The 11,252-nt window shown below is 38.8% G+C and overlaps 1 protein-coding gene across 13 annotated transcripts in view; it reads right to left on the bottom strand.

Annotated features, from left to right (window-relative positions):
• Window positions 1-1,991: 1,991 nt before the first annotated feature.
• ablim3 (actin binding LIM protein family member 3) overlaps window positions 1,992-11,252 on the bottom strand; it is a 248,001-nt gene continuing 238,740 nt past the window's right edge. For all 13 annotated transcript variants that reach the window (XM_033029603.1, XM_033029602.1, XM_033029604.1 and 10 more), the window contains 4 exons: window positions 7,782-7,842; window positions 7,280-7,287; window positions 3,776-3,856; window positions 1,992-2,738 (listed from right to left, as the gene is read on the bottom strand). In XM_033029603.1, coding sequence (XP_032885494.1) covers window positions 2,625-2,738; window positions 3,776-3,856; window positions 7,280-7,287; window positions 7,782-7,842 — 264 coding nt within the window. In that variant the 3' untranslated portion in view covers window positions 1,992-2,624. The remainder of the gene's footprint in view (window positions 2,739-3,775; window positions 3,857-7,279; window positions 7,288-7,781; window positions 7,843-11,252) is intronic.

Below are 11,252 nucleotides of genomic sequence, written 5' to 3'. Positions count from 1 at the left end.
ACGACAGTATGCACTCCAAGCGGGATTCGAACCAGCTACCTTCCGGTTGCCAGCCGAACACTTAGCCCATTGTGCCATCTGTCGGTCTCTCGTCTTCTTTAGTACGGGCTAACCTTGAACTCGTCCTAAATATATAAATTATCTGGCCTATTCAAAGTACCAGTTTGATTAAAATATTACAGTTGTTTTGTACTTCATTAATATCTTTTCCTTTCTCTGCACTTCTTTAGAGTTCTTCCTGTATTTATCTTTTGGACTGACACATTTAAAAATCTGTTATTGAGCTCCTAAGTTAACTAAGATGTTAATTATTTTGTTGCATTTGTTATGAAAACCATTCTTCTACTGCTGCCTCTTGATACCATTCATTTTGTAACTACTTATTACCTGTCACATATTAGCATTGTGCCTAATCATTTTTACCACAAATGCTCCATTTAAATTGGAGAATTTAGCAATTCTCCATTTAAGTTGATCAATAAATAAATCACCGATTAAAGTAAAAACAACAAAAATACATCTTCCACTTAAACAATTGAATTTTGCAAACATGCTGTCATTATTAAGTTGATTGATTTGAGTTTTATGCACATTGCATTCTAAACAAATATTTTTATGACCAGTTTAGTAATTAAATCAATGGCAAGTAAACAGAAAAGGTTTCAGTTCAACATTTTGCTCAGCTATGTGTTAAGCTTGGTTTTTTGCTTTCTATTATGCTTTTGAGCTGAAGAAGCTTTTTTCTTTTATCTACGTGGATGTTTTGACAACTCAAAAAGGAAATGAATCATATCCAAATTCTATTATTCAGTCCTGACATTAAAAAAAATGTAATTATAATTTAAACCTCAATCCATTCCAGCACCAAGTGAGTGAAAGCTGTGCAATGGCTTTACAGAGGTCCATTTTTGGAATAACAGAGAACTGTCCAGATATCTTTCTTTGGCATGAACCTGGGACCGATGCACCTACCTCAACAGAATAAAAGCTGCTCGGGGAAAAATAAAGAGCTGAGCCCTGATTCAAATTTCAAGCAGATTAGCAATTCTCCACTTTTGATCCGGCTGGGAACCTCACCTCCCAGTCGCTAGTAGGAGTTAACTTTAAGTTCACACACACCTTGTTTGAAGTAAAAGGTATAGAAGTGTGAAAACGCATACCTCCAGGTTCAGGGGACAGTTTCATCCCAGCTGTTATCAGGCAACTGAATCATCCTACCTACAGAGCAGTCCTCAACTATTATCTACCTCATTGGTGACCCTTGGAGTATCTTTCATTGGTCTTTTACAGGCTTTAAGGGTCTGTCCCACCAGCTAGCGCGACCTAATGTGGTCGCTTGCGCTGTACGGCCTCACGGGGCCGGTCCCACTTCGATCGCGGAGCCGTATAGAGTTGTGCGTGGCTGGTCCCGACATCGCGCGGGGCTCCGAATAACTGACACTGTCCGAAAATCCTGCTCGGCAACGGCCTGTCAGCCCGCAGCCGCATTGAGGCCGTACGCAGCGCCTCGACGGGCTTACGCAGCGTCTCGATGCCGTACGCAGCGTCTCGATGCCGTATGCAACATCTTGACGGCGTACGCCTAGTGCATGGCGTTGCGCGATCATGTCACCGCCCGGCATGCCGTTGCGTGATGACGTAACCGCTCGACACCGTGCGACGTCCAAATTCAGTTGGCCCGCCTCCTGCCCAGCTGATTGGTGAGTATGATGTCGGGACCAGCCCCGCACAACTCCAGAAGGCCCCGCGAGGCCGTACGCCTCAAGCCACCATGTTTGGTCGCGCTCGCCACATGCAGTCGCATGCTGGTGGGACAGGCCCTTTACCTTTCACTAAACGTTATTCCTTTATCATGTTTCTACATACTGTAAATGGCTCAATTGTAAGCATGTATTGTCTTTCTGATGTCTGGTTGGCACGCAACAAATGCTTTTCACTGTACCTCAGTACACATGACAATAAACTAAACTGAACTGAACTGAACAAATCAGTCTAGGCCAAATTTGCATGATTTATTTATTGAACAAAATGCAGCGATTATCAATGAACAAACAATTATGGGGCTCTATATCAGCTAACAAAAAAAGTTAAGAATCATTAAAGTAAATATCATCATTTACAGATTTGCTTATCTGTGTCATCATCGTGGCTTCTATTTAGGACAATGTGCACAAGAGCTACGTCAGCAATACATTTTGTCGGCAGTTCTCTCTTCTGTAGAGTGTTGTCATTCAGTAATTCTAAATGTAAGGTAACTTAAATGCTCCAAAATAATATAATTCATAGACAATGGAAATTAAAACTCTCATCTGAGGAAGATAAGGAAATCAAACAAAAGATAAATGAGAAAAAAATCCTACTTTATTTAAAAAAAAATCCCACATGAATTGGGGGCACTGCAATCTTACTCCCAAAAACCTGATGCTTAGTGAATTATATCACAAAATATGCATAAAATAATGGATATACGAGCCCACAACTGACAGACATTTGCAGAACATCCATAGATACTTGTAGCTTTCTTAACATTATATGATGTGAAAACACTAATAACAGATTGTGTGATTAAATGCTCATATACTTGGGTAGGTAGTTTTTTCCTTTAATATGATGGTTACATTTGTTTAAAAGAGCCTTGCTTGCTTTTTCATTTCATTTCTCTTCCATAAGGCAAGTCGATCAAACTCTGCGAGTGTCATTCCAAACACACGATAGAAGTCTTCTGGTGATAAGTGACGCTGTGAAAAAAATACAAAGAAATCCCATAAACCTATTGGGAATTGTAGTAAAGTCTACACATTGTTTTATTACTGTTTACTGTAATGTCTGTGTTGTCCACATATATATGTCATATAACACGTTAGGAAGCAGTGCAAACGCCATTGGGATAACTTGTGCCAAAAATATTAAAGCAGTAGATATTTAATCCAATCCTAATCCACTTAATCAGTAATAAATCATCAGTTCTTTCTGTGCTGAATTACTTAGAAGTGATCCCATGGAAACTCTTTCTACTTGTTTTAAGCCAATGATATGTGAGACTATAAAAGGTGACCAGATTACTACAAAATTGCTAGTTTAAAAAGCACATTATAACAACTGGATCCCTAATTTATCAGTTCAAGAAAATAGATTCCAATGCTTTGGAAAAGGCAGGACGAAATTATGTGTCTACTCAGTCTGGACAACATGTGGGCTTGTTTTATCCAATATAATGCAGACTGCTCATTGCAATGTGCAACATCAATTAGAAATCTTAATAATGGCCCTTAATATTATTCAGAAACATTCGATGAATTTGGCAGATTGATGTGATGCACAGATCAAATGGATGAATGTAAAGACTGTACGTCATTACATACATTATCCCAATACAACAAATGATGCAAAATAAGTTTAAAAATTACGCTCAAATGCTACACTGGGAGTGAGTATTGTGGAAGTAGATTGGATGAATGTGAAATATATTCAGTCTGCACGAGTAGGTAATCCATGAGGTTATTTACCTGAATCATTATATAATAATTTAAATTGGTTTATGTATATAATTCTGTCAGCAATAGTGTTTTAGTTCCATTCTTGATGCCATTCCACAAGTGCAAGCAACTTTCCTTTCTTCACTTGCAGAATATCCCATATATTGATGTAAAACCATTTCAAACATATGGTATGTGTTTGCTGTTGTGTGGTTGTGCACCTGGTTACAATACAAGTATATAGAACTAGCAATGCCTACTGAGGTAACACTGAACCTTAAATGTCCCACAGCACATACCTCTAATCTTGTCCTGTCAACATCTTTTGGCAACTTATGTCGACCTCTGGTGGTTACCATCAGCAGATGAAATGGATAAATCTAGAAAATAAACAACTCAGTCAATTGCCTTAAATCACTTTAAACCTATTCGGCTTGGAAGTCAACAAGAACTAGAGAAAATAGAAATTGGATGGCAGACAACTGTGGAATGGTTCATGAGCGTAGAGTGTAATAGAACAGCATATCAATGGAGTTAATCTTAGCAGTTCTTATAGGTTTCTGTCAGAGAAATCCCTAAAATAAACAATGTAATTCTTCAATGCTATTGTGTGGTACAAGGAAACAAGTTGTGTCAATGTGTTGGGTATCAATATTTTAGCAGAATAAATGTTGTCTGGAGATTGCATAACATAAAGGCTTTTGTAGTGAGCCATGTCATTAATTTTTAATGAAAAATAAAGTAAGGAAAAGTTTGGGATGAACTGCAACTGCCCTTCAGAACTCTCCATACAACCAATACGCTAACCCGTGAAGGACCTGAACATCAACAATGTGGTCCAAAAATGCACAACACCTACCTGGATGGTACCACTGGGTCTCCATATACGCATCTGCCTCTCATGGAGAAACAGATCCTAACAATACTTGTGTAGCCTCGTTTGGTATATATCCTGAAGTGTCCCAGTCTTTGAACTGAGGTCCCATCTTGGGTTGCTCCTCTTTATTTAATGGTTCAGTCTGCTTGGCCACACTATCGTGCTCTTTGGTAGGGATGTCCTCATCATCTCCCATCTTACAACCTTTGCTTGACCCACCCTTCTAACCACCCTGCTGATTGTTCCCACCTCTTTCCCCCTGCTGATCCTTGTACATGGATGCATCTGGCTTTCTTTGCGTGCTTTTGAGTGATGGAGCAGGTAAAGGAAAAGGCTTTCCCAACATGATGCCTGTTCAGTGAGCAAATTATCCTAAAAAATTAACATGGCTTTATGGATGTGTGTACAGATATTTTCCCATGACAATGAGAATGTGCTTGTTCAATCCGCCAAATGCTGGCAAAGTTGAAGTCCTGTGCAAGCCCCTGTATATATAGAAAATTGTTTCCTGATGCCTGAAAAAAGAAGATCTAGTGATGTGGACTAACTTTGGTTAGACCTCAATTTGAGCATTGTGTGCTGTTCTGGTCACCCCATTACTGTAATGAAGTGGACACTTTGAAGAGAGTGTAGAAGATGTTTACCAGGATGCTGTCTGGAATAGAGAGTATCAGCAATCAGAAGAGGATGGACCAACTTGGTCTTTTCTTGGACTTTTCTCAGGAGCATCGGAAACCGAGAGGAGATTTGTTAGAAGGATATAAATTGTAATAGAATGTGTAGACAATCAGGATCTTCTTCCCAGGGCAGAAATGTCAAATATAAGAGAGCATAGTTATAAGGTCACAGGGAGAAAGTTGAAAGAAGATTTTTTAAATTTTAGAAATATAGCACGGATACAGACCCTTCTGCTTACTGAGTCTGCACCAACCAGCGATCCTCATACATTAACGCTATCCTACACACTAGGGGCAATTTACAATCTTTACCGAAGCCAATTAATGTACAAACCCATACATCTTTGCAGTGTGGGAGGAAACTGAAGCATCCAGGGAATACCCACAAGGTCATGGGGAGAACGTACGAATTCCGTACAGACAGCACCCGTGGTCAGGATTGAATGCCGGTCTGTGGCGCTGTAAGGCAGCAACTCTACCGCTGCACCATCATGCCACCCCAAGATGTGCCCATGCTGAGATGTGCAGAGAAAGTTTTTTTTACACACAGAGAGTGGTCGGTGCCTGGAACACATTGCCAGAGAAGCAAATAAGACAGTAGCATTTCAGAGACTTTTAGAAAGAGTGAATATGCAGGGAATAAGGGATACAGAGCATATGAAGAAAGAAGGTATAAGTTTAAGTAGGCACCAATTTCTGCACAGACACCTTGGGCGAAGGGATTGTTCCTGTGCTCCACTATTCTATGTTCCAAATGCACTGGAATGATAGCTGGAAAGTGAATTATAAAGAAAAGTTACATAATTGGGGCTTACTGAAGTAGGGAAAACGTAAAAATGTAAAAAAAATATATATACCATAGGGTGTGAAAGGATAAATTGTGAAAGATTCCATTGATTTGGAGATTAGTTTCAAGATTTATTATTCACATGAGTAGAAAACAAAGATAAATTTGATATCAGAATGTTATGTTCTTGGAACAGTTTGCAATTATTTATTATTGTAGGAGAGCATAATATCATATTCAACATAGTTGATTAATATTTGAAGAAATTATATATAATGACATAGGGAAAGAGCAGAGAAATGAGACCATGATACTAAGATCCAGTTCAATTAGTTACCTTGGCACAGGCATCAAGGGCCAAATTAGCCAATGATCGTCAAAACTGTTATCTCAACTTGAAAATTCTGCTTTATTTTGTATAGCTGACAGAACATTCACCTTGAATAATATACTTTCAGCACAATTTCAAACAGCACACTTATCAGAACTTAAATGTATCAGAACAAAGCCTTTCTTTATAATGGGTTTGTTCTGATGAATGCAAGCCATCAGTTCACTCAGAGTGTGTTGTAACAAAGAATAACTGAACACGATCAACACAAATTCTCTACCAGCAAAACAATCCGATGAATGACCGGTTTCATCATTCCATGCTTTAACAATGTAGATTGTATTGTATAGGCACAAAATCATTGGCATTCATCATCACTATTTTGCAAAACTGAAAACAACTTCAGGATTTCTACATCATATGCACAGGAAGCCAAATAATTCTCCAGGTACCAGTGATTCACTGCTCCCTTGCAGGTCATATTGTTTGCATCATTCTCCACTGCAATCAAGATAAATCATTTGACATGATTTTTAGATATTTATACAAACAAATCTTAAAGTTTGTTTTTACTGCTTTTTGGCAATTTGAAGCCATCATTAGTGCATACCAAACTACCTGTTCTAAGAATACAGAATTCCCTCATGAACATTTCAAAATGTAAGTGCTTTTAAATTTTTTTGTGTGTTCAATTATAGTATATTCTCATTCTAATCATATGTGCAGAATAAAATGTTTATCTCACACTCTGAATAAACTGTATAAAGTTAATTAAAAATGTGCCATTTGCTTATTGATATGTACTTAGCGGATTTTTTAAATGTGATTCGCTACTCAGCCAACAATTTATTACAATTTTAGACATTACAGGGTAAGAGAATCACTATATAAATACATATGATGGATCAAAGTGATGCATGCCAAATACCGTCATTGGAAAGTTATGAGATTGTTTAACAAAATCATACAAGCTAATTTATTTTTCTTGGATAACTGCAAATCCATGCCTACAGTTGTGGTAGAGAATATCACTTGCTACTTCTAGGTATTGTGACGGAATCAAAGCATTTGTTTCCCTCACTCATTGTTGTTGCAATCCAAAAGCCACAGATTCACAGCAGCAGTTCTTACCTTGTATTCTGCAAAAGAAAGAAGAAAACGTACGTGTAACAGAATGTAAATAAAATGCTATTGGCACTGTCATAAATAACTAGGGCATTTAAAAAAATCATCATTGTTCTGTATACAGTTTTCGGCATTGAGGGAGATATTTACATTGCTTGAAAAACTGCAATGTTACATATTATAGAATCACCAACAATGTTAATGCTGTACAGCCTTTTACTTTTTGCAATTTCAATCTGGTGCACTTTCCCATCATCAAAATACGGGTGGGACATATTCAAATGTTCCTTTAACAATCTTGAAAAGTGGAATGGTTTTGCCATTTTAACTCTTGATTATGTAATGGCAAAGGGAAGGAGGAAATTTCTCTTTCAATTGATAATGGGTGTGCGTGTTCATTATGATGGCAGTGCTTTCAGCAGATTAAAAGTGATTGTACAATACAACACATGTCTTTTATGAAATAGTTGAACATTTTATATTGATGCAGCCACTGAAATCATCTTACCTCGCATTCCCCAATTAACAGAACTATCATTGTCATATTGGAAAATGTCAGCACTCTGGGGCTAAAAGGAAGTGAAGAAAAATAAAAACACATCAGTTATTTATAGTTTTTGATACTGTTCTTTCAGGTACTTAGAATCATAGAAAATTGCACCACAGGAGGAGGCCTTCTGGCACCTTATGTCCATGCTAGCCAAGAATAGATTTTAGATACATTATTTTCCCAACTCTTGCTTCCTAGCTCTGCAGCTTTATGGTTCTTCAAATATTCATCCATTCCTTAGGTTTTCAGGGGTCAAGTTTCAGGCCTTTAACATTTGTGGAGTGAAATACATTTGAACTCTACACTAATCTTTCTACGGTTAAATAATCTATGCTGCCTGGTTCCTAACCTCTGAAGTGAAGAACATTTCCCATTTACTTTGCTCAATTACAATTACTCTTACAATTTTATGTACCATAGTTAAATCTCCCCTCAGTCTCCTTTGATCCAAAGAAAACAACCTCAGGCTCAACATCTCTCCTCAAAATCATAATTCTCCAACCTGGGCAACATCATCATAAATCTCCTCTGCATCCTGGCATATCCCTCATGTAGTGTGGTCACTGGAATTGTACATAAAACTAAATGTTTTGTATAGTTCTGGCACTACCTCTTTGCTTGGGTATTTCAAGCCTTAGCCAACAAAGGCAAGTATCCTGCCACCTTAGCCATTTTGCTATGTTTGGGGATCTGCGGACATGCATAACAAGTCTTCTCTGGTTCCTCCATATTTCTTAATATCCAATCATGTATTATGCATTCCCTTGCTCTACTCTACCTCATACTTCTGCAGATTGAACTCCATTTGTTATTACCTTCCACTACGTGCCCGTCCATTGATATTTGCTGAGAGCAGGGAACTTTCTGCTTCACTGTCAGCCACACTGTCAATTGTCCAAGACTTTGTTAAATGTCATGCTCAGGACTTTGCTGGTGCCAGACCAGCAGACTTTCAGAATTATTGGATGTTATTTTATTCATATTCTGGTGTACAGTAACTTCACTTTTTCAAAACGATGTCGTCAAGTAAGGTTTCAGTGAATCCAGTAATTTTTAAGGGCCAACAGGGTTAGGTGACGTTAAAGGGTGTTCAGTGAGTGGACGGGGTGTGTTGGAACCAGTGCCCCAGTGAGTCATCATGGAATGCAGCAACCACCAGTGCTGACAGCACCTTAGAGCCAATTTTTAATCCAATGTCACTTCCCTTGGATCCCATGGGCTTTTACATTTTATTTAAATTTTATCAGACTCCTTTCTAGAAACCATTCATATAACATTAAGTACTCTACCAGTCATTAATGCTCTTAATTATCTCCTTGATGAATTCTACTGTTGGTCAGATGAACTTTGCTTCAGAAAAGCACACTGACTGTCTTTGATTAACCTGGGTTGTCTTAATGATGTTTTATGTTACCCCATGACCAATGTTAGACTGATTGGTTTATTGGAACCATCCTTTTTAAACCCTAGCACCAATTCAGCAACCTTGCCCACTGACACAAAACAAAATAGGTGCAGGGTAGACACTAAATGCTGGAGTAACTCAGCAGTATCTCTGGAGAGAAGGAATGGATGACGTTTCGGGTCAAGACCCTTCTTCAGACTGATGTCAGGGGAGTGGGCGGGACAGAGATAGAATGTAGTCAGAAAAAGTAAGACTGGTGGAAGAACTGGGAAGGGGGAGGGGATGGAGAGAGAGAGGGAAAGCAAGGGCTGTTTGAAGTTAGAGGTCAATGTTCATACCGCTGGGGTATAAGCAACCTTAGCTTCGGAGTTGCTGCCTGTTCCGCTGAGTTACTCCAGCATTTTGTGTCTACCTTCGATTTAAACCAGCATCTGCAGTTCTTTCCTACACAAAATAGGATCAGGAGCAGGCCACCAGACACTTCAAGTCTGCACTGCCATGAATAGCTTTTTGATCAAGGGAGTCACACAAGCCATGTTCTAATCTTCTGGCACACTCCTGGAATTTACTGCGTTTTGAACGGAGTTTTGAGCATCTCTGGGGCCGTTTCCTTTAAAACCCTCAGGTCTGGCCATTTGTCCATGCTTAGCAATGCAAGCTTCTCTAATATTTATATCTTGTGATTGGGGTTTTTGCAGGTTCCTCCCTGTTATTTGAATTTAGCCTTTGGGATCTTTGGGATGTTTGTAATGTCCTCTGTGGTGAAGACTAGCAAAAACATTGATTTAACACATTTGCCATGTCTTGTTTTTGCTTTAACAAAATCATTAGTCTTGTTCTCTGGAGGTCCCATCTTTAACATAGCTCCCTTCTTCCCATTACATTTCTATAGGGACTGACTGTTTTAATATTACAGATAAATTTTCTCTCAAAATCAAATTTCTCCCTTTTTATGAGCTCTTTAGTCTTTTGCTGTTGGATCCTAAGCCTCCCAGTCCTCTGATTTATATCCAGAAATTCCTCCACAGTCACAATACCAACCTCAGTTGAAGCAGAGTACAACACTCACATTCGGCTAAATTGCTAATTTAGCAATCCCAACCAAAAATACATTTCTAGGCAACAGTACCTTCAATTGGACAGAGCTGGTACATTATATCCAGTCCTTGTCATTTTGTGTGCCCTACTATTCAATTTAACAATACCCTTGATTCCTTTGTTTCTTTCCACAGATTGTGCCTCTTTCCTTGGTACCACTCTATTAATAGAGATAAATACTTGTTCAATGTTGTGAACCATCTGTTTGAATATCTGCCACTGTTCCTCTCCCGACCTACAAATTATTTTTCTCAGTCCATCTTCATACAATTATCATTTCCCTTATCTAACACAGTAGTTTGGGTGGTACATTCCTTGGTTAACACCTCTTATCTCTTTTGGCCTGTTTCTTTGGAACATTGTATAACCTGGAATACTGGGCCCCTCAACCCTAGTTTACCTACACACCTCCCTGAAAGCTATTAGATCATACTCCTATGATGTCACCTCTGCTGTTGTCTCGTCTATTTGTTGCTAATGCTATGTGATTCAAATAAAGAACATAAGGGTTTTTTACTAACTCACTATTGTCTTTGTGCTACATACTTCCTTTTATACGTATTTCGTGTTCCAGCCTGTCACACCCTGCTTGTCAATTTCTCCAACATTATCCCAAGTCACTGCCATTTCAGGTCCTCTTAATTTGTTAAATATTACATTCTAGGAGCCCTAAAACCCTCCTATTTAACTGAAAGCCCCGTTTACATCTCCATTTATGCGATTCACATGGACACTGGCCCCAGCATATTAAATAAAGTCCATCCAATGGAACAGCTTTCTTCTTCCCCAGTATTGGTGCCAATGTTGGGGGAACCTGGTTCCTCTACCCCACGCTCTGAGCCAAGTATTACCTCTCCAAATCCCACACGGCTCCGAGAAGATGATCTGCTTTTCAATTTTGCCCCGAGCTGCTTATAATCCCTCAG

Source organism: Amblyraja radiata, chromosome 11 (genome assembly GCF_010909765.2).
Source record: "Amblyraja radiata isolate CabotCenter1 chromosome 11, sAmbRad1.1.pri, whole genome shotgun sequence".
NCBI lineage: Eukaryota > Metazoa > Chordata > Chondrichthyes > Rajiformes > Rajidae > Amblyraja > Amblyraja radiata.
This window is presented reverse-complemented; position numbering and strand designations above follow the sequence as displayed.